Below are 24,537 nucleotides of genomic sequence, written 5' to 3' on the forward strand. Positions count from 1 at the left end.
AATGACCTTGCTCCTCTCCAGAGTGAATAAGATCATATGATCCCAACACAGTCTCGACAAATAGAATATTACTAATATGAGACAGAGATCAGGTTTCAGATTGAATCAATATCAAACTCAATATCAGCAAGACATTGTCGACCTCAGCAGTGCCCAGTGTGATACGCTGTTAGGTTTATAATATAATGAGATATTGTAGCATGAAAACTCAGTGATAACTGCATCACGATAACTGTTTTATCACAATCGAAATCAGACTTTATGCTAATTTGTAGGTCAGTAAAGGTTATTTTGTTGTGTAGGTGGCGTGTTGTATTGTGCAGTAGTGGTGCGTTGGTAAATTCACTGAGGAAGACAAGCCAGTAAAAAAGCCATATTGCAACCTGTTGTGATAACTGCATTGTTTGTGCAATTAACCTTTCTAGGACTGGGGAACCCCTCGCCAACAGCCAATGAAATTGCACGGCGCCAAATACAAATCAACAGAAATCTCATAAATCAAATTTCTCAAACATACAAGTATTAGGCACCATTTTAAAGATACAATTCTCGTTAATCCAGCCACAGTATCTGATTTAAAAAATGCTTTACAGCGAAAGCTCCAAAAACGATTATGTTAGGTCACCACCAACTCACAGAAAAACACAGGCATTTTTCCAGCCAAAGAGAGGAGTCACAAAAAGCACAAATAGAGATAAAACTAATCACTAACCTTGGATGGTCTTCATCAGATGACACTCATAGGACTTCATGTTACACAATACATGTATCTTTTGTTCGGTAAAGTTCATAATTATATCCAAAACTCTCATTTTACATTGGCATGTTATGTTCTGTAGTTCCAAAACATGCAGTGACTTTGCAGAGAGCCACATTAATTTACACAAATACTTATTATAAATGTTGATGAAAATACATGTGTTATACATGGAAATATACATAAACTTCTCCTTAATGCAACCGCTGTGTCAGATTTCAAAAAAACTTTACGGAAAAAGCATAATCTGAGTACGGCGCTCAGAGCCGAAAACAGCCAAAATATCCGTCATGTTGCGCAGTCAACATAAGTAATAAATAGCATTATCAATATTCACTTACCTTTGATGATCTTCATCAGAATGCACTCCCAGGAATCCCAGTTCAACAATAAATGTTTGATTTGTTCGATAATGTCCATCATTTATGTCCAAATAGCTTCTTTTGTTAGGGCAAATCCAAACGCGTGTTCAGGTCCAGTCGGACGGAAAGTTCAAATAGTTAAATTACAGGTCAAAGAAACTTGTCAAACTAAGTATAGAATCAATCTTTAGGATGTTTTTAAATGTTCAATAATGTTCCAACTGGAGAATTTCATTGTCTGTAGAAAAGCAATGGGAATGAGAGATACCTCTCATGTGAACACGCGTGACTGAGAACGAGGCTGCTGCCAGACCCCTTCGTCAAACAGCTCTCATTCGCTCCCACTTCACAGTAGAAGCCTGAAACAACGTTCGAAAGACGGTTGACATCTAGTGGAAGCCTTAGGAAGTGCAAAATAACCCATATCCCACTGTGAATTCGATAGGGGCTGAGTTCAAAAACTATAAACCTCAGATTTCCCACTTCCTATTTGGATTTTTTCAGGTTTTTGCCTGCCATATGAGTTCTGATATACTCACAGACATCATTCAAACAGTTTTAGAAACTTCAGATGGTTTTCTATCCAATACTAATAATATGCATATATTAGCATCTGGGACTGAGTAGGAGGCAGTTCATTCAAAAGTGAAAATGCTGCCTCCTATCCCAAAGAAGTTAACCCATTTGTTCATACGCCACTGTCATATACAGTACAATAAGGCAGAGACAACAAAAAGACAACAGTCACACAGTGGCGGAATAAATTCAACCACACATACATTTGTTTCATCACAAAACCGGAGTGCAACATCCGTCTGCTGAAGTTCAGAATAGCAAGTATTCCACCTAACAAAGAGTGGTCAAGCAAGTTAATATTTCCGACAGTTTACTAAACAATTACTGATTTAGAACCAAGGGGAGTTACAGCAAGTCAGCACAAAGACAACTGGTGCACTTCTTCTGCCATTCCAGAACCATTCCCACTGGGCAAAAACTGTTTGAATGAACATTGTTTCCAATTCATTTAAATAACAAAACATCTATATGATGACATTGAATCAATGTGGAAAACTGATTGGAATTGCAAAAAGTCATCAACGTCAGGGAATTGCTTATTTTTATCACCCAACTTTTAAATCCAATTACATTTATGCCCGGTGGGTTTCAACTTAAACATAATCAAATCAACTAGGCTATATATACTTATCCTAATACAGTGAAAACAAACTTAAACACACCAAAGACAATTTAGTCCTATCAACTAGACTGGATGAACTCCAAAGCAATTGTCCTCTCTTTTATGTTGCCAATATGGTCTATGACTGTCAAACAATAGTACACACTTTTAGTTTTAGCTAAAACACTTGCCAGGCCCCTAACTTCCTTGATTTATCATGAACCAGTTAAGTTAGTTGTGCCAGGACCACCCACAGTTGAGCTCAGCTCAACACTGATTGGATAATTATTTTATATATTTTTTTATGAATGAAGTTCAAATGCTGAAATCAATTAATGAAATGCTACGGTGGCAACATGTCATACTATTTTTGTCGAGACAGCATCATATACTTGGGCTACACATACTGAGATAGCGGGGCGCTGTTTCCCTCGCTCGGATGATTTCTCCGGTGAGAATTGAAGGACAATTATGAAAAGACAGAGAGACGAAAAATAAGTTGTTATATAATAAAAATGGTTTTAATGATCACATTTTTGGGGAAGCCTGGCTTCCCTTGGAATCCATGAATACACACCTGGTATTGTGTTGTGTGTAGTTGTGTAATTGTGTGTTGTTGTGTTGCAGCACTGGACGGTGTTTACGGAGGTGACAGAGGTCTTCATCCTGGTCCCGGCGCTGCTGGGGTTAAAGGGCAACCTGGAGATGACATTGGCCTCCAGACTATCAACAGCAGTGAGTGTGTTTTGTTGTGGTCTCTACATTTGGCAACCATTGTGTTGCTATACTGGTTGGATCAAGTGCAGCAGAGTGTAACACTAATCAAGTGCAGCCGAGTGTAACACTAGAAACCATAACATTATCATAATGATCTTGTCAGATTAATCAGGTGCAGCAGAGTGTAACACTAGAAACCATAACATTATCATAATGATCTTGTCAGATTAATCAGGCGCAGCAGAGTGTAACACTAGAAACCATAACATTATCATAATGATCTTGTCAGATTAATCAGGCGCAGCAGAGTGTAACACTAGAAACCATAACATTATCATAATGATCTTGTCAGATTAATCAGGTGCAGCAGAGTGTAACACTAGAAACCATAACATTATCATAATGATCTTGTCAGATTAATCAGGTGCAGCAGAGTGTAACACTAGAAACCATAACATTATCATAATGATCTTGTCAGATTAATCAGGCGCAGCAGAGTGTAACACTAGAAACCATAACATTATCATAATGATCTTGTCAGATTAATCAGGCGCAGCAGAGTGTAACACTAGAAACCATAACATTATCATAATGATCTTGTCAGATTAATCAGGTGCAGCAGAGTGTAACACTAGAAACCATAACATTATCATAATGTTCTTGTCAGATTAATCAGGCGCAGCAGAGTGTAACACTAGAAACCATAACATTATCATAATGTTCTTGTCAGATTAATCAGGTGCAGCAGAGTGTAACACTAGAAACCATAACATTATCATAATGATCTTGTCAGATTAATCAGGCGCAGCAGAGTGTAACACTAGAAACCATAACATTATCATAATGTTCTTGTCAGATTAATCAGACCCACTGGTTTTAACAATACAGTTGTGGCAAAAAGTTTTGAGAATGACACAAATATTAATTTCCACAAAGTTTTCAGTGTCTTTAGATATTTTTGTCAGATGTTACTATGGAATACTGAAGTATAATTACAAGCATTTCATAAGTGTCTAAGGCTTTTATTGACAATTACATGAAGTTGATGCAAAGAGCCAATATTTGCAGTGTTGACCCTTATTTTTCAAGACCACTGCAATCCGCCTTGGCATGCTGTCAATTAACGTCTGGGCCACATCCTGACTGATGGCAGACCATTCTTGCATAACCAATGCTTGGAGTTTGTCAAAATTTGTGGGTTTTTGTTTGTCAACCTGCCTCTTGAGGATTGACCACAAGTTCTCAATGAGATTAAGGTCTGGGGAGTTTCCTGGCCATGGACCCAAAATATCGATGTTTTGTTCCCTGAGCCACTTAGTTATCACTTTTGCCTTATGGCAAGGTGCTCCATCATGCTGGAAAAGGCATTGTTCGTCACCAAACTGTTCCTGGATGGTTGGGAGAAGTTGCTCTCAGAGGATGTGTTGGTACCAATCTTTTTATTCATGGCTGTGTTCTTAGGCAGAATTGTGAGTGAGCCCACTCCCTTGGCTGAGAAGCAACCCCACACATGAATGGTCTCAGGATGCTTTACTGTTGACATGACAGAGGACTGATGGTAGCGCTCACCTTGTCTTCTCCGGACAAGCTTTTTTCCGTATGCCCCAAACAATCGGAAAGGGGATTCATCAGAGAAACTGACTTTACCCCAGTCCTCAGCAGTCTAATCCCTGTACCTTTTGCAGAATATCAGTCTGTTCCTGATGTTTTTCCTGGAGAGAAGAGGCGTCTTTGCTGCCCTTCTTGACACCAGGCCATCCTCCAAAAGTCTTCGCCTCACTGTGCATGCAGATGCACTCACACCTTCCTGCTGCCATTCCTGAGCAAGCTCTGTACTGGTGGTGCCCCGATCCCGCAGCTGAATCAACTTCTGGAGACAGTCCTGGCGCTTGCTGGACTTTCTTGGGCGCCCTGAAGCCTTCTTCATAACAATTGAACCATTCTTCTTGAAGTTCTTCATGATCCGATAAATGGTTGATTTAGGTGCAATCTTACTGGCAGCAATATCCTTGCCTGTGAAGCCCTTTTGTACAAAGCAATGATGACGGCACGTGTTTCCTTGCAGGTAAACATGGTTGACAGAGGAAAAACAATGATTCCAAGCACCACCCTCCTTTTGAAGCTTCCAGTCTGTTATTCAAACTCAATATGCATGACAGAGTGATCTCCAGCCTTGTCCTCGTCAACACTCACACCTGTGTTAACGAGAGAATCACTGACATGATGTCAGCTGGTCCTTTTGTGGCAGGGCTGAAATGCAGTGGAATGTTTTGGGGGGGAATCAGTTCATTTGCATGGCAAAGAGGGACTTTGCAATTAATTTCAATTCATCTGATCACTCTCCATAACATTCTGGAGTATATGCAAATTGCCATCATACAAACTCAGGCAGCAGACTTTGTGAAAATTAATATTTGTGTCATTCTCAAAACTTTTGGCCATGACTGTAGAGTGTTTGACTAACAGGGGCCTGCAGGTGGGCTACAGGTGAACAAGCACTAATCACGTGTCTTAACGAGACAGGGGTTCACGCTCACCTCAGTTGGTAGAGCATGGCGCTTGTAACGCCAGGGTAGTGGGTTCGATCCCCGGGACCACCCATACGTAGAATGTATGCACACATGACTGTAAGTCGCTTTGGATAAAAGCGTCTGCTAAATGGCATATATTATTATATTATTATATTATGAAAGAGCTTTGTCAGTGTTGTCATGGAAACATAATCAATTGTTCCATTCTGTTTGATGTATCTAGAACCCCATGGAAAACAAAATAATGCTCAGTGGTGACTAGATTCCAAAAGGGTTTTTACTCATTCAGGGAAAAGTTTGTTATTTTAATCACTCACTTGGAACCTCTCAAGTGATTGGTCAACAGTCAAAAGTCAGAGGTCATGATTGCTAAATGTTATTTATCTTGGGTTGTGACCTGACCTCAAGCCAACATTCCACTCCCCTGCTCTACTGATCCAACACAGCTATCTGATCCAGCGTCAACCTGCCCTAGGTGTATGGGAGTGTGTAACGTAACAATGTCTGAAGGATTGTGTCAATGGGAAAATATTTCCAGAAAGGCTGAATATCTCACACATACACTTTTATCAACAACAACACTTACCAACCTGACAACCAAGTGTTGTTTGCATTTTCTCGCTAGACTTTAGTGAGTTGAGTTTTGTACTGTATGTTTCTGGTTTCGTAAGACATTTGACAGGCTAACTAACTGTAACAGATCCCAGCTTTCCTGTTATTTCTCTGATTTTGCTCAAAGTTTAACGCCATGGGTCTGTTGTACCTGCCACCAGGCAAGTGTTTACATCTCTATTAGGCTCTTAGATCATGAGCTAACACTCAGCTAACCACACCATTAGAACAACACAACACTATTGTCCATTGTAGGCAGCAGGCAGAGGGGTCATTGGGACACTGGTGTTATTAACAGGAGGCGCTAGCTAGCCTAGCCTCCTATCCCTGGAGCTATGTGGTGCTAAATGCGAATTAGTCCACTGCTGCTCTTAAGTACACCAATCCACACATTCCTTCCATTGGCTTGTGGGAAAACAGGCTGACAAACACAGCAGAATGTGATAAGCTTTTCCAGTTCTTTCCTGTCCTGATTATTAAAGACATGCACCGGAAGTTTGGCGACTAGTGAGTTTTTCATTTTTAAACCTCCCGCTTTGGACAGGATGTGTCTATGAGCAGAATTACTGTTTTTATGTCAATTAGCAACACAATCCCTAGTTTGAAAGCAACTGTTTACTGGAAGATGTACAGTGCCATTTTACACCACATGGGCCCTTAGCAATTGAAGTTCCAGTGAATGAGGTTCAGCCCATCTGCATTTGAGTGACAGCTAGCAAGATGCACAAACAGTTGAGTGAGAGTGAGAGTGAGAGAGAGAGAGAGAGAGAGAGAGAGAGAGAGAGAGAGAGAGAGAGAGAGAGAGAGAGAGAGAGAGAGAGAGAGAGAGAGAGAGAGCAATGATGTGGTGCACATATCTGCACATATACAGTATGACGTAGTACGCAATTCATTATAGGGTTTCTTAGGAAATCATGGCCCCCGCATGTATTTATTGATATTACTGTGGTGGGTATACGTACCCCGTTCCAGGATGAGAAGCTTCTCCATTGCGTTTCCTGGCTGTTTCCTTGTCGAGGCTGTTTCTTTGCTGAGGCTTGATGACAAGGGAGCTTAGTGTGTATTGTGTGGCAGGTGACCTGAGTATGTAATGTGTATGGTATGATAGACTCCCCGTATATCCCAGAGTTATTATTTTTCTTTGAGGGTCTTGGCTGGCCCCGGTCGGCCACGTTTCTTTCCATGGCATTAGTAATTATCAGCAGATTAAGCCCACTGTAAGTTTCCTAATGCACTTATCAAATAAAAAAGAACCGCCAGGGGCTAAGGCAGAATGCCATACACATTAACACGCTTCTCCTTGAATTGCTTGTTATTTTTTGCTGTAACTTGTCATCTTTGTTTAAAGAATAGGAGAGGAAATGAGGCTAGTATAATTCTTTCTTTCTTTCTTTCTTTCTCTCTCTCTCTCTCTCTCTCTCTCTCTCTCTCTCTCTCTCTCTCTCTTTCTTTCTTTCTGTCTCTCTTTCTGCCCCTCTATCTCTCTCCCTCCCTCTTTTTCCTTCTTACAAACATTTGTTTCTGTAACTCTCTATGATCCTTGTTTGTGACCCTAATTGACTATAAGTATTGGAATAATCATATTTAGTGAATGACTGCAGGCAGGCATAATCGCATTAGCTACCACATAGTGTTGAGAGCCAGCTTACTGCATTATGTCATCTGTTTGTCTTTTTTTACATAGCTGGGTAATCAATGCAAGGATTAGTGGAAGAGAGGAAGGAAGGAGAGATGGGTTTCAAAAACAGCTGCTGACTCAGTCTTCCTCTTATTAACTCTCTGCCACACACACACTCGGATACTCACAGGCACACACAAATAAAAATACTGCTGATACTGAGGCAGAGTTGCTGTAACTGAATCAGGATCACATGAGTGGCAGTAGTGTTTAGTACTAGCCCCATATGTGTGTTCCCATTGGGAACAGAAGCTCAAGCTGAGACCTAGATGCCAATGTGGTCTGGTTCTGAGCCAACTTCTCCATTCAAACCCTCCCTCTCCCTCTCCCTCTCTCCCTCTCTCTCTCTCTATATATATATACTCACTCTCACTCTTGCTCTCTGCTCTCTCCTTCAAACATGTTCTTTTCTCTCCTTCCAAAGCATTCTCTCTGTTTTTGGCAGTCATGTGGCTAGTCACTAGAGCTTGATGTAGTGTTGGGGGTGGGGGGGAGAAGATACTCAGCATTTCACCCTGTTTGAATACTTAGAAAAAGCATCCTTCCTTCTGCCTTTCAGAGAAGTAGCCTAATCACAGATCTAATATGATATTAATTCATTTGCATAGCTCATCCAGTTGTATGTATAGTTGTGTAACACATCTGTAAAGAGCATCTACTGTAACGATCACTTTTACATCATGTCATCTTGTTTCCTACATAACTGGGTAATCAATGGAAGGATCCGTGAATGAGAGGAAGTAAAGAGAGATGGGTTTCAAACACAGCCACTGACTCAGTCTTCCTCTATCAGCTCTCTGCTACACACACACATACACACCTGTCCTGCTACAGCTCTAAGGGCCTTTTCCCCGACACATTAAGCCTAGTCTTGGACGGGGAAGTATTTTCATTTGAGATCCTCCATTGATAATGCTTCTTAGTCCAATCTTAGGAGCTAGGGTTAAGGTTAGGGTAAGAGTATGGGTTAGGTTTAGGGTTAAATAGGATTTTGAATGGGACTGAATTGGGTGTCCCCACAAGGTTAGCTGTACGTGTGTGTGTGTGTGTGTGTGTGTGTGTGTGTGTGTGTGTGTGTGTGTGTGTGTGTGTGTGTGTGTGTGTGTGTGTGTGTGTGTGTGTGTGTGTGTGTGTGTGTGTGTGTGTGTGTGTGTGTGTGTGTGTGTGTGTGTGTGTGTGGAGAGATGAGATAATTGGAGTCGGCCACAGGGTGAAGGGGTCAGAACTCCAGAGCTCCTTTGTCCAGAGAACTGACCCCTGATTGTTCTGAAGCCAGAGCCAATGGCACAGCACACACACACACACACATACTCAAACACACACGTGTTCATGTACACATTCACACTCAGGCGAACACATTCTATGTTTTTGAAACATCATGATTCTGGTTACCTTTTCTGGATTCAAACCGTGGCCAGTCAGATGGTAGTGTGTTGTGGTCGTGGACTCATGGTCTCCTGTGTTATAGTTGTGTTATGGTTGTGTTGTGGTCATGGTCTCCTGTGTTATAGTTGTGTTATGGTTGAGTTGTGGTCGTGGACTCATGGTCTCATGGTTTCCTGTGTTATAGTTGTGTTATGGTTGTGTTGTGGTCATGGTCTCATGGTCTCCTGTGTTATAGTTGTGTTATGGTTGTGTTGTGGTCGTGGACTCATGGTCTCCTGTGTTATAGTTGTGTTATGGTTGTGTTGTGGTTGTGGACTCATGGTCTCCTGTGTAATAGTTGTGTTATGGTTGTGTTGTGGTCGTGGACTCATGGTCTCATGGTCTCCTGTGTTATAGTTGTGTTATGGTTGTGTTGTGGTCATGGTCTCATGGTTTCCTGTGTTATAGTTGTGTTATGGTTGTGTTGTGGTCGTGTACTGTTGTGTTATGGTTGTGTTGTGGTCATGGTCTCATGGTCTCCTGTGTTATAGTTGTGTTGTGGTCGTGGACTCATGGTCTCATGGTCTTCTGTGTTATAGTTGTGTTATGGTTGTGTTGCGGTCATGGTCTCCTGTGTTATAGTTGTTTTATGGTTGTGTTATGGTTGTGTTGTGGTCGGGGTCTCTTATGGTCTCCTGTGTTATAGTTGTGTTATGATTGTGTTGTGGTCGGGGTCTCATGGTCTCCTGTGTTATAGTTGTTTTATGGTTGTGTTGTGGTTGTGTTATGGTTGTGTTGGGGTCTCATGGTCTCCTGTGTTATAGTTGTTTTATGGTTGTGTTGTGGTTGTGTTATGGTTGTGTTGTGGTCGTGGACTCATGGTCTCATGATCTCCTGTGTTATAGTTGTGTTAAGGTTGTGTTGTGGTCATGGTCTCATGGTCTCCTGTGTTATGGTTGTGTTGTGGTTGTGTTATGGTTGTGGTTGTGGACTCATGGTCTCCTGTTTTCTAGTTGTGTTATGGGTGTGTTGTGTTCGTGGACTCAATGGTCTTATGGTCTCCTTTGTTATAGTTGTGTTATGGTTGTGTTATGGTTGTGTTATGGTTGTATTATAGTTGTGTTATAGTTGTGTTGTGGTTGTGTTATAGTTGTGTTCTGGTCGTGGTCTCTTATGGTCTTCTGTGTGTGTCTCTCTGTGCAGGCTAATGTTGGTCAGATGGACTCAGCCAAGGACATGTGGAAGATGATCGTTGGAAACCTCGCCCTCATCCAGGTACGAAACACTATGGAACATCCCATAATACCTGGATGGAACACTGGGGAACACAGAACAACATTCAACATATTCCCAAACAAAACAGGTCACAGATATAAAACAAAATATGCCCAATCATTGTGTTACCATACATGAACAGTGTCAGATGTAAAAGTGCTGAATCTGTGGTTCATGGAACCCCTCAACCCCAGACTTTGGATCCCCAACAGTCACGTAACCTGCTAGATGGATCCCTGCGTGCTGGGTCAGCTCACCAGGGGGTTACAGGAAACTGACACACACACACACGCACACACACTACAGTTTACAGTAACCCTTCCCTCCCTTTCTCTGCCTCCTAGGTCCAGGCCACTGTAGTAGGGTTCCTGGCATCCATCGCAGCAGTGATCTTTGGCTGGATCCCAGAGGGGAACTTTAGACTGGGACATGCTATCTTGCTGTGTGCCTCCAGTGTGGCTACCGCATTCATCGCCTCTCTGATACTAGGTACCACTAGGAGGATAGGAGACAATCTTTAATACTGATTCACGTTTTTCAGACTGTAATTATTCATAGGCACATGGTAACCCTAGATACGATTTGACAGAGGAAAATGGATAATATCAACTCAGCAAAAAAGGAAACGTCCTCTCACTGTCAACTGCATTTAATTTCAGCAAACTTAACATGTGTAAATATTTGTATGAACATAACAAGATTCAACAACTGAGACAAACTAAACAAGTTCCACAGACATGTGACGAACAAAAAAATTAATAATGAGTCACTGAACAAAGGGGGGGTCAAAATCAAAAGTAACAGTCAGTATCTGGTGTGGCCACCAGCTGCATTAAGTACTGCAGTGCATCTCCTCCTCATGGACTGCACCAGATTTGCCAGTTCTTGCTGTGAGATGTTACCCCACTCTTCCACCAAGGCACCTGCAAGTTCCCGGACATTTATGGGGGGAATGGCCCTAGCCCTCACCCTCCGATCCAACTGGTCCCAGACGTGCTAAATGGGATTGAGATTCGGGCTCTTCGCTGGCCATGGCAGAACACTGACATTCCTGTCTTGCAGGAAATCAGGCACAGAACGAGCAGTATGGCTGGTGTCATTGTCATGCTGGAGTGTCATGTCAGGATGAGCCTGCAGGAAGGGTACCACATGAGGGAGGAGGATGTCTTCCCTGTAACGCACAGGGTTGAGATTGCCTGCAATGACAACAAGCTCAGTCCGATGACACACCGCCCCAGACCATGACGGACCCTCCACCTCCAAATCGATCCCGCTCCAGAGTACAGCCCTCGGTATAACGTTCATTCCTTCGACGATAATCATGAATCCGACCATCACTCCTGGTGAGACAAAACTGCGACTCGTCAGTGAAGAGCACTTTTTGCCAGTCCTGTCTGGTCCAGCGACGGTGGGTTTGTGCCAATAGGCGACGTTGTTGCCGGTAATGTCTGGTGAGGACCTGCCTTACAACAGGCCTACAAGCCTTCAGTCCAGCCTCTCTCAGCATGTGTTTGTGCATTCCTGGTGTAACTCGGGCAGTTGTTATTGCCATCCTGTACCTGTTCTGCAGATGTGATATTCGGATGTACCGATCCTGTGCAGGTGTTGTTACACGTGGTCTGCCACTGCGAGGACGATCAGCTGTCCGTCCTGTCTCCCTGTAGCGCTGTCTTAGGCATCTCACAGTACGGACATTGCAATTTATTGCCCTTGGCCACATCTGCAGTCCTCATGCCTCCTTGCAGCATGCCTAAGGCACGTTCACACAGATGAGCAGGGACCCTGGGCATCTTTCTTTTGGTGTTTTTCAGAGTCAGTAGAAAGGCTTCTTTAGTGTCCTAAGTTTTCATAACTGTGACCTTAATTGCCCACCGTCTGTAAGCTTTTAGTGTCTTAATGACCGTTCCACAGGTGCATGTTCATTAATTGTTTATGGTTCATTGAACAAGCATGGGAAACAGAGTTTAAACCCTTTACAAAGAAGATCTGTGAAGTTATTTGGATTTTTACAAATTATCTTTGAAAGACAGGGTCCTGAAAAAGAGACATTTCTTTTTTTGCTGAGTTTATGTTACAAATTCCATAAAACTGATTATGATTGGTGGGTTTAACATTAAGCCCCTCTTTCTGTCTGCAGGGATCATTATGATTGGTGGGTTTAACATTACGAACCCTCTTTCTGTCTGCAGGGATCATTATGATCGGTGTGATCATTGCAGCCAGGAAGGTGGGCATCAACCCTGACAACGTGGCCACACCCATCGCTGCCAGTCTGGGAGACCTGATCACCCTCTCTCTGCTGGCTGGCATCAGCACAGGATTGTACAAGGAGCTAGGTACGACACACACACACACACGAAAGATACAGAAACACACACACACACTTGTGATACAGATACAAACACAGACACACAAACACACACTTGTGATCTCAGAATTAAATAGAACATGTGTATATATAGTGCATAGTATCGCTATGCTTGAGATACAGATACACACACACTCAAACACACTCATCACAAACACCCACTTTACGTTACACCAGGGGTGGGCAACTCCAGTCGTCGAGGGCCTGATTGGTGTAACAGTTTTGCCCCAGCAAACACACCTGACTCCAATAATCACCTAATCATGATCTTCAGTTTAGAATGCAGTTTGATTAATCGGCTGTGTTTGCTAGGGTTGGAGAAAAAGTGTGACACCAATCAGGCCCTCAAGGACTGGAGTTCCCCACTCCAGCTTTACACCTATCTGTCTCACCCCAGGGTGTGAGTGTGGCAGTAAAAGTCCCATTAGAAACACTTTAACTCACCCCTTAATAACTGCTAGACTCTTAAAGTAAGGATCTTATTTTAACATAGGCCTACTTGAGGTTTGGCTCCACCACTAACCTCACAGTGGTAGGGGATGTATGTATGTCTGACTGTGTGATCCCATAGCTACGGTGAGGGAAAAAAGTATTTGATCCCCTGCTGATTTTGTACGTTTGCCCACTGACAAAGTAATGATCCGTCTATAATTTTAATGGAGGTTTATTTGAACAGTGAGAGACAGAATAACAACAAACAAATCCAGAAAAAAACGCATGTCAAAAATGTTATAAATGGATTTGCATTTTAATGAGGGAAATAAGTATTTGACCCCCTCTCAATCAGAAAGATTTTTGGCTCCCAGGTGTCTTTTATACAGGTAACAAACTGAGATTAGGAGCACATTCTTAAAGGGAGTGCTCCTAATCTCAGTTTGTTACCTGTATAAAAGACACCTGTCCACAGAAGCAATCAATCAATCAGATTCCAAACTCTCCACCATGGCCAAGACCAAAGAGCTCTCCAAGGGTGTCAGGGACAAGATTGTAGACCTACACAAGGCTGGAATGGGCTACAAGACCATCGCCAAGCAGCTTGGTGAGAAGGTGACAACAGTTGGTGCGATTATTCGCAAATGGAAGAAACACAAAAGAACTGTCAATCTCCCTCGGCCTGGGGCTCCATGCAAGATCTCACCTCGTGGAGTTGCAAAGATCATGAGAACAGTGAGGAATCAGCCCAGCATTAAAGGGACGATGGATGGGTCTATGTACCGTCAACTCTTTGGTGAGAACCACCTTCCCTCAGCCAGGGCATTGGAAATGGGTCATGGATGGGTATTCCAGCATGACAATGACCCAAAACACATGGCCAAGGAAACAAAGGAGTGGCTCAAGAAGAAACACATTAAGGTCCTGGAGTGGCCTAGCCAGTCTCCAGACCTTAATCCCATAGAAAATCTGTGGAGGGAGCTGAAGGTTTGAGTTGCCAAACGTCAGCCTCGAAACCTTAATGACTTGGAAAAGATCTGCAAAGAGGAGTGGGACAAAATCTCTCCAGAGATGTGTGCAAACCTGGTCGCCAAATATAAGAAACGTCTGACCTCTGTGATTGCCAACAAGGGTTTTGCCTCCAAGTCATGTTTTGCAGAGGGGTCAAATACTTATTTCCCTCATTAAAATGCAAATCTATTTATAACATTTTTGACATGCATTTTTCTGGATTTTTTTGTCTCTCACTGTTCAAATAAACCTACCATTAAAATTATAGACTGATCATTTCTTTGTCAGTGGGCAAACGTACAAAATCAGCAGGGGATCAAATACTTTTTTCCCTCACTGTATGCCGTCTAGTGTTAGCTCATCACCACACTCTGTGGCATGTGATTCAGAATAAGGTGTTTTTTATTGCCCCCACGACCACAAATAAATACAGTGCCTTGCGAAAGTATTCGGCCCCCTTGAACTTTGAACCTTTTGCCACATTTCAGGCTTCAAACATAAAGATATAAAACTGTATTTTTTTGTGAAGAATCAACAACAAATGGGACACAATCATGAGGTGGAATGACATTTATTGGATATTTCAAACTTTTTTAACAAATCAAAAACTGAAAAATTGGCCGTGCAAAATTATTCAGCCCCTTTACTTTCAGTGCAGCAAACTCTCTCCAGAAGTTCAGTGAGGATCTCTGAATGATCCAATGTTGACCTAAATGACTAATGATGATAAATACAATCCACCTGTGTGTAATCAAGTCTCCGTATAAATGCACCTGCATTGTGATAGTCTCAGAGGTCCGTTAAAAGCGCAGAGAGCATCATGAAGAACAAGGAACACACCAGGCAGGTCCGAGATACTGCTGTGAAGAAGTTTAAAGCCGGATTTGGATACAAAAAGATTTCCTAAGCTTTAAACATCCCAAGGAGCACTGTGCAAGCGATAATATTGAAATGGAAGGAGTATCAGACCACTGCAAATCTACCAAGACCTGGCCGTCCCTCTAAACTTTCAGCTCATACAAGGAGAAGACTGATCAGAGATGCAGCCAAGAGGCCCATGATCACTCTGGATGAACTTCAGAGATCTACAGCTGAGGTGGGAGACTCTGTCCATAGGACAACAATCAGTCGTATATTGCACAAATCTGGCCTTTATGGAAGAGTGGCAAGAAGAAAGCCATTTCTTAAAGATATCCATAAAAAGTGTTGTTTAAAGTTTGCCACAAGCCACCTGGGAGACACACCAAACATGTGGAAGAAGGTGCTCTGGTCAGATGAAACAAATTGAACTTTTTGTCAACAATGCAAAACGTTATGTTTGGCGTAAAAGCAACACAGCTCACCACCCTGAACACACCATCCCCACTGTCAAACATGGTGGTGGCAGCATCATGGTTTGGGCCTGCTTTTCTTCAGCAGGGACAGGGAAGATGGTTAAAATTGGGAAGATGGATGGAGCCAAATACAGGACCATTCTGGAAGAAAACGTGATGGAGTCTGCAAAAGACCTGAGACTGGGACGGAGATTTGTCTTCCAACAAGTCAATGATCCAAAACATAAAGCAAAATCTACAATGGAATGGTTCAAAAATAAACATATCCAGGTGTTAGAATGGCCAAGTCAAAGTCCAGACCTGAATCCAATCGAGAATCTGTGGAAAAAAACTGAGAACTGCTGTTCACAAATGCTCTCCATCCAACCTTACTGAGCTCGAGCTGTTTTGCAAGGAGGAATGGGAAAGAATGTCAGTCTATCGATGTGCAAAACTGATAGAGACATACCCCAAGTGACTTACAGCTGTAATCGCAGCAAAAGGTGGTGCTACAAAGTATTAACTTAAGGGGGCTGAATAATTTTGCACACCCAATTTTTCAGTTTTTGATTTGTTAAAAAAGTTTTAAATATCCAATAAATGTCGTTCCACTTCATGATTGTGTCCCAGTTGTTGTTGATTCTTCACAAAAAAATACAGTTTTATATCTTTGTTTAAAGCCTGAAATGTGGCAAAAGGTCGCAAAGTTCAAGGGGGCCGAATACTATCGCAAGGCACTGTACATGGAAACACTCACGATTTCCCATTCACACCCAGAGTTTCTATATTGAGCTGATGAAGTGTGTGTTATATAGCATAGCAATGATGTTAACCCCTGTGTGTGTGTTCATGTTCTCTTATAGAGTTTAACGACTATGCCAACCCGTTGGTGTGTGCTGTGTTTGTGGCAATGACCCCTCTGTGGGTGCTGATCGCTCGGAAGATCCCGTCCACCAGAGAGGTGCTCTACTCAGGCTGGGAACCTGTCATCATCGCCATGGCAATCAGCAGGTACAAGACCTATGTTGAGCCACTCTCTCACCTGTGTCTCTTGTGTCTCGCCCCTTCTCTCCTCTCTCTGTGCCTAACTTTCCTCTTATCTGTGTCACTGTTCTCTAACCTGTCTCACCCATCTCTCATCTGTGTATCTGTTCTCTAACCTGTCTCACCCACCTCACATCTGTGTCTCTGTTCTCTAACCTGTCTCATCCACCTCTCATCTGTGTATCTGTTCTCTAACCTGTCTCACCCACCTCACATCTGTGCCTCTGTTCTCTAACCTGTCTCACCCACCTCACATCTGTGTCTCTGTTCTCTAACTTGTCTCACCTACCTCTCATCTGTGTCTCTGTTCTCTAACTTGTCTCGCCTACCTCTTATCTGTGTCTCTGTTCTCTAACCTGTCTCACCTACCTCTCATCTGTTTCTCTGTTCTCTAACCTGTCTCACCTACCTCTCATCTGTTTCTCTGTTCTCTAACCTGTCTCACCTACCTCATCTGTCTGTTCTCCAACTTGTCTCACCTACCTCTCATCTGTGTCTCTGTTCTCTAACCTGTCTCACCTCTCATCTGTGTCTCTTTTCTCTAACCTGTCTCACCCACCTCTTATCTATGTCACTGTTCTCTAACCTGTCTCTCCTACCTCTCATCTCTTCTGTCTCACCCGTGTCTGTTCTGTGTCTCTGCTCTGAGCTCTAACCTGTCTCACCTACCTCATCTGTGTCTGTTCTCCAACTTGTCTCACCTACCTCTCATCTGTGTCTCAGGTTAGAGAACAGTCTCACCTACCTCTCATCTATGTCACTGTTCTCTAACCTGTCTCTCCTACCTCTCATCTCTTCTGTCTCACCCGTGTCTGTCATGTGTCTCACCTCCACTCCTCTGTGCTCTCCTTAGTGTTGGGGGTCTGATCCTAGATAAGACTGTGTCCAACCCCAACTTTGCTGGTATGGCTGTCTTCACTCCTGTTATTAACGGTGAGACTCCTGGCATTGAAATACCCAGCACAAACCACTCATACACAACCACTGATACGAGACCCCTCATAGACTATGCCTGTCTGTCTCATACGTGTACTGTGATGTGCTCTGCCAGGTGTGGGAGGTAACCTGGTTGCAGTGCAGGCCAGTAGAATCTCCACCTATCTGCACATGAACGGTATCCCAATGGGAGAGCCTGACCCCAACCCCAGAAAATGCCCCACTCCCTGCACCTCCTTCTTTGGCTCACGTGAGTATTGATTGGTTTTATGTTAAGGGTAAATGTTTACTGATGCAAGAATGCAATCAAATGTTTTATTTATTTCACCTTTATTTAACCAGGTAGGCTAGTTGAGAACAAGTTCTCATTTGCAACTGCGACCTGGCCAAGATAAAGCATAGCAGTGTGAGCAGACAACACAGAGTTACACATGGAGTAAACAATTAACAAGTCAATAACTTTGGATAAAAGTGTCTGCTAAATGGCATATGTTATTATTATTATTATTATAACACAGTAGGAAAAAAAGGGTGAGTCTATATACATTGTGTGCAAAAGGCATGAGGTCGGCGAATAATTACAATTTTGCAGATTAACACTGGAGTGATAAATGATCAGATGGTCATGTACAGGTAGAGATATTGGTGTGCAAAAGAGCAGAAAAGTAAATAAATAAAAACAGTATGGGGATGAGGTAAGTAAAAATGGGTGGGCTATTTGCCGATAGACTATGTACAGCTGCAGCGATTGGTTAGCTGCTCAGATAGCAGATGTTTGAAGTTGGTGAGGGAGATAAAAGTCTCCAACTTCAGCGATTTTTGCAATTCGTTCCAGTCACAGGCAGCAGATAACTGGAACGAAATGCGGCCAAATGAGGTGTTGGCTTTAGGGATGATCAGTGAGATACACCTGCTGGAGCGCGTGCTACGGATGGGTGTTGCCATCGTGACCAGTGAACTGAGATAAGGCGGAGCTTTACCTAGCATGGACTTGTAGATGACCTGGAGCCAGTGGGTCTGGCAACGAATATGTAGTGAGGGCCAGCCGACTAGAGCGTACAAGTCGCAGTGGTGGGTGGTATAAGGTACTTTAATGACAAAACGGATGGCACTGTGATAAACTGCATCCAGTTTGCTGAGTAGAGTGTTGGAAGCAATTTTGTAGATGACATCGCCGAAGTAGAGGATCGGTAGGATAGTCAGTTTTACTAGGGTAAGTTTGGTGGCGTGAGTGAAGGAGGCAAAATGTTGGTTTGTTGAGTGTTATTATGTAAACACGTCTTTCTTGCCCCTCTCTCTCAGATGTGAACTCTCGTTCGGCGCGGGTGCTCTTCCTCCTGGTCGCTCCAGGTCACCTGGTCTTCCTCTACACTATCAACTCCATGCAGGGAGGACACACCACTCTAACATCCACATTCATTGCCTTTTATATGGCAGCAGCTCTACTGCAGGTACACGCACACACACGCACCACTCACTCACACGCACCCCCCCCCTCCCTCCTCCTCCTCACAACTCTCCCTCTCTGTCTCTAGGTGTTGATCCTGTTGTACCTGGCTGACTGGATGGTCCACTGGATGTGGAGTAGGGGGATGAACCCTGATAACTTCTCTATTCCTTACCTGACGGCCCTGGGAGATCTTTTGGGGACCGGCTTCCTGGCCCTCTGCTTCCATGTCCTCTGGCTCATTGGAGACAGAGACACCGACGTGGGAGACTGAACACACACACTCCTGGACAGCATACATACACGGCATCAACACCAGAACACCGGAAACAACCTGAACAACGGAACTGTACAGTATCTCCCTTTAGACATCTGAACCACAGAACAGCTGAATGACTTCCAGTCCCAGACCTAACCCCTCACCCCTTTGACCCCAACCTCCTTCCCACCCCCCTCACTGGGTCTCAGACTACTCAACTCTTTCTTTATTTGACTAAATAAGAGAGTTCTACTACTATTGTTTTTTATTATTATTACTACAATGATTATGATTATTATTGGTAATAGTGAATTTGATATGAATCTATATCTGCTTTATCTTTGGGCAGATTAATCCTCATTATTTTCAATGGGGACATTCTCCCTTGGGCCAGTCACGTTGGCCATATTTGTAAAGATGAGATATATTTTAAAGACTTGGGAAGACAGACAGCAAAAAAACTCACACAAGCCTAGAATGCTTTATCACCAAGTGCTATATATATATATATATAAAGAGATTAATTAATGATGAGATAAGGGGCCGATTCCGATCCAAGTTAAGCGCCTGTAAATGGAAGTGAATTCCCCTTTTATGCACTTTTCTCTGTACGCGTATTCTGACCTTGAATTTAAGCACGAGAATAGCATGATATTCACCCGCTATTCATTCAGGGTGGAGATCTAAGAAATGAAGGTGTGGTGGAGGTGGAGGACACTGTATTATGACCTTGACTTGATTCCACCACCTTTACGCGCGAGGAAACCAGGAGTAAGATTGAGCGAACCTGCCGGTTCCAAGTGGAAAAAGCGTCTACTTTTTTCCAATAGAAATAACAGCTTTCTCCAATAACTATAAATTGTAAATTGATAAGAGTGGAGATAAGAGCTAGATAAATGAGTAATCCATTTGGAGAAGGGGATTGTAAATACACACAGCAATTGATTTAGATGATTTTTCCTTATGATCCGTGGAGACGAATATGAAACCAAACTGAAAATCATATCAACATGACATGTATTGTGGCCCCTTTTCCACTGTGAAGTAGGCTATAAATAGATGTGCTGTTATTCCACAGTTGTATTGTGTGCCTGTAATGGTCTGGGTGTAGCTGGTGCAGAGGTGTCAGGCACAGGACAGCAGAGATGAGTAACACAAGTAACTTTACTCAAATATTCCAATAACATGACGTAAAACCAAGCCCACAATAACGGACCGAACATACATAAAACAATCACGCACAAAAACCATGGGGAAAACAGTCATGAACATGTAATTGGGGAATTGAAACCAGGTGTGTAAAACAAAGACAAAACAAATGGAAAATGAAAAGTGGATTGGCGATGGCTAGAAGGCCGGTGACGTCGACCGCTGAACGCCGCCCGAATAAGGAGAGGGACCGACTTCGGCGGAAGTCGTGACAGTGCCCTCATAATTTGCGTAGATGAAATTTGGAGACCCACGCTTTAGGCTTCTGTAGGGCTGAACCTGCCCAGTTGATATAAGCGCTTTAAAATGTTTTAATTATATGCCCTGGCTTTTCTCCATTTTATTTTACAATTTGTATCATGTTAAATATTAGCCACTATCGGGAGCCACCATCAGTAATACCCACATACATTTATAACTGTCACTTTAGTGTTAGTTCTTCAATTTGTACCTTACCCTTTGCATCATTCCATTCTGTTTTCCTTTCCTTCCTCTGTCACGTCTGTGAAGTTGTTCCTGAGGGTAGCATTACTGGATCATATTAGGTTAATGCTGTCCAATAATTAGGGACATGTAGCCTATTTGAATCATTATGGAACTTGGACCACACGTAGCAGTTTGACCATTGTCATACAGTTCCAATATTTGTTATTAAATTATTTATTTATTTTTATGTTACCACTTTTTCTCCCCAACTTTGTGATATCCAATTGATAGTTACAGTCTTGTCCCATTGCTGCAACTCCCGTACGGAGAGGCGAAGGTTGACAGCTGTGCGTCCCCCGAAACACAAGCCAACCCTTGACACAATGCCCGCTTAAGCCAGAATCCAGCCGCACCAATGTGTCATAGGAAACACCGTACACCTGGCGACCGTGTCAGCGTGCATTGCGCCCTGCCTGCCACAGGAGTCGCTAGAGTGCGATGGGACAAGAACATCCCTGCTGGCCAAACCCTCCCCTAGCCCGGACGATGCTGGGCCAATTGTCCCGGTCACGGCCGGCTGCGACAGAGCCTGGACTCGACCCAGGATCTCTAGTGGCACAGCTAGAATCGCGATGCACTGCCTTAGACCACTACGCCACTCGGGAGGCCACCTTCCAATATTTAATGGATTGTACTCGATTCAGGATAAATTAAACTACTGTATTTTTGATTCATCAATATGTTTAGTGTGTAAAGGCTCTCCAAACCATTTTTCCCCTTATGATTCATACATAGTTTCCTAACCCTAAAATGTGCCCAAATAATCTACACAAGCACAGTATTTCTAAATCTATCAGTTGGTGCTGAAAAGGAGACGAATATGCATATACACTTCCGGTCAAACGTTTTAGAAGACCTACTCGTTCAATGGTTTTTCTTTATTTTTACTATTTTCTACTTTGTAGAATAATAGTGAAAACATCACAACTAGGAAATAACACATATGGAATCATGTAGTTACCAACAAAGTGTTAAACAAAACATATTTGAGATTTGAGATTCTTCAGATAGCCCACCCTTTGCCTTGATGACAGCTTTGCACACTCTTGGCATTCTCTCAACCAGCTTCATGATTTAGTCACCTGGAATACATTTCAATTAACAGGTGTGCCTTCGTCAAAGTTCATTTGTGGAATTGATTTCCTTCTTAATGCGTTTGAGCCAATCAATTGTGACAAGGTGGGGGTGGTATACAGAAGATAGCCCTATTTGGTAAAAGACCAAGTCCATATTATGGCAAGAACAACTCAAATAATCAAAGAGAAACAACAGTCCATCATTACTTTAAGACATGAATGTCAGTCAACAAGGAAAATGTAAGAACTTTAAACATTTCTTTAAATGCAGTCTCAAAAACCATCAAGAGCTATGATGAAACTGGCTCTCATGAGGACCGCCACGGGAATGGAAGACCCAAAGTTACCTCTGCTGCCGAAGATAAGTTCATTATAGTTACCAGCCTCAGAAATTGCAGCCCAAATAAATGCTTCACAGAGCTCAAGTGACAGACACATCTCAACATCAACTGTTCAGAGGAGTCTGTGTGAATCAGGCCTTCGTGGTTGAATTGCTGCAAAGAAGCCACTACTTAAGAACACCAATAAGAAGAAGAGACTTGCTTGGGCCAGGAAACATGAGCAATGGACATTAGACCAATGGAAATCTATCCTTTGGTCTGATGCGTCCAAATTGGAGATTTTTGGTCACAACCGCCGTGTCTTTGTGAGATGTGGTGTGGGTGAACGGATGATCTCCGCATGTGTTTTTCCCACCGTAAAGCTTGGAGGAGGAGGTGTTATGGTGTGGGGGTGCTTTACTGTTGACACTTTCTGTGATTTATTTAGAATTTAAGGCACACTTAACCAGCATAGCTACCACAGCACTCTGCAGCGAAACACCATCCCATCTGGTTTGGGCTTAGTGGGACTATCATTTGTTTTTCAACAGGACAACAACCCAAAACACACCTCCATGCTGTGTAAGAGCTATTTGACCAAGAAGAAGAGTGATGGAGTAATGAATCAGATGACCTGGTCTCCACAATCCACCGACCTCAACCAACTTGAGATGGTTTTGGATGAGTCAGACCACGTGAAAGGAAAGCATCCAACAATTGCTCAGCATATGTGGGAACTCCTTCAAGACAGTTGGAAAAGCATTCCAGGTGAAGCTGGTTGAGAGAATGCCAACAGTGTGCAAAGCTGTCATCAAGGCAAAGGGTGGCTTTTTGAAGAATCTCCAATATAAAATATATTTTGATTTGTGTAACACATTTTTGGTTACTATATGATTCCATGTGTTATTTCATAGTTTTAATGTCTTCACTATTATTCTACAGTATAGAAAATAGTAAAAATAAAGAAAAACCCTTGGATGAGTAAGTGTTCTAAAACCTTTGACAGGTAGTGTATTTAGATGGCTTTCCTTCATTGAATCCTTTATTCTGAACCAATGTATTCTAATGAGTTGGTTGACAAAATTCAAATTTCAAATACCCCGTATTTAGGGGATGTCTTAAGACAAATGTACTGAAAACCGTATTGATTGAAAACAGCACAAGAAAATCTGTTGGCCAACTAGCGGTAGGGTTTTTAGCAGTTTAATTAAACGTATTCAGCATGCTCAAGGGAACCACGTCTGCAAAGCCCGTTTCGTACCTGCATAAGGTAAGTCTGAATACCAACTACTGAGAATTGCGTATCAAAGGCATTCATTTCCTAAGTCGGAATCGGTCCCTATGTGAAAAATGTTTGATGAAGGAGAGTGCACAGGGCCTTAAATGACCATCCCATTGCCTTGCCTTTAGAGTAGTGATTCAGTGGGGTATGCTGCACAGGGACTGCACAGGGACCCGGATCAGAATGTATAGACCTGAATCCACTTAGGTAACAACCTTCCATCCCAGTCAGTAGACATCTGAACACTAACCTGAACAGAAACAGGAAGTGTTAACATCTTTGGGTAGAAGTTGCTTTTTAAGCACAGATCTTGGATCAGCTTACCCTTCCCAAATCCTAACCTGAACCATTGGGGAGAGATGAAAACATACCTAACCATATATCAGCAGTGAGAGGCAACTTTAAACTATTTTGTGGACAGAGGTCACTAATGTGGTGCCAGGTCGTAAGGTCAGGTGCCAGGAACCTCTATACACAATCATGTTTCACACTCAGTTGGAGGGTTGTTTCTTGAATTAAAGTCAGCCCAGTTCTTGCCAATCCTGTCCTTAGTGGTCCCTGGGGCAGCAGCACCCCACAACTAAGTGTCAACACTTCCTTGTTCTCCCCTAAATCCCCCCAAAGGGCTATGATAGTGAAATGTCTTAAATTAGATTGTTGTTTCTTTGTTTACTTTTTTTGCACACAAACACTTAGCCCAAATTTCTGTCTCTATGTTTGTCCGGCCTGCCGAATTTTCTGGCAGGATGACGGTTATGCACAAACATAGCTGCAGGAAGTAGGGGTGCTGAGGGTGCTGCAGCACCCCCTGATAAATCTGAGAAAATGAAAATAATATTTTTAAAAATGTTCATGTGTATTCGTTGCCTCCTCCCCCTTA

General features: G+C 42.8%; 1 protein-coding gene across 1 annotated transcript in view; it reads left to right on the top strand.

Annotated features, from left to right (window-relative positions):
* Positions 1-21,262, top strand: part of LOC124004231 (solute carrier family 41 member 1-like) — a 36,187-nt gene extending 14,925 nt beyond the window's left edge. Inside the window, exons 3-11 of the mRNA XM_046312998.1 lie at positions 2,924-3,031; positions 10,403-10,474; positions 10,819-10,963; positions 12,664-12,810; positions 16,462-16,609; positions 17,496-17,575; positions 17,694-17,828; positions 18,881-19,029; positions 19,114-21,262. Of these exons, the coding sequence (XP_046168954.1) occupies positions 2,924-3,031; positions 10,403-10,474; positions 10,819-10,963; positions 12,664-12,810; positions 16,462-16,609; positions 17,496-17,575; positions 17,694-17,828; positions 18,881-19,029; positions 19,114-19,299 (1,170 nt within the window). The 3' untranslated portion in view covers positions 19,300-21,262. The remainder of the gene's footprint in view (positions 1-2,923; positions 3,032-10,402; positions 10,475-10,818; positions 10,964-12,663; positions 12,811-16,461; positions 16,610-17,495; positions 17,576-17,693; positions 17,829-18,880; positions 19,030-19,113) is intronic.
* The last annotated feature ends 3,275 nt before the right edge of the window (positions 21,263-24,537 follow it).

The sequence above is a fragment of the Oncorhynchus gorbuscha genome, linkage group LG18 (genome assembly GCF_021184085.1).
Source record: "Oncorhynchus gorbuscha isolate QuinsamMale2020 ecotype Even-year linkage group LG18, OgorEven_v1.0, whole genome shotgun sequence".
Classification (NCBI taxonomy): Eukaryota; Metazoa; Chordata; class Actinopteri; order Salmoniformes; family Salmonidae; genus Oncorhynchus; species Oncorhynchus gorbuscha.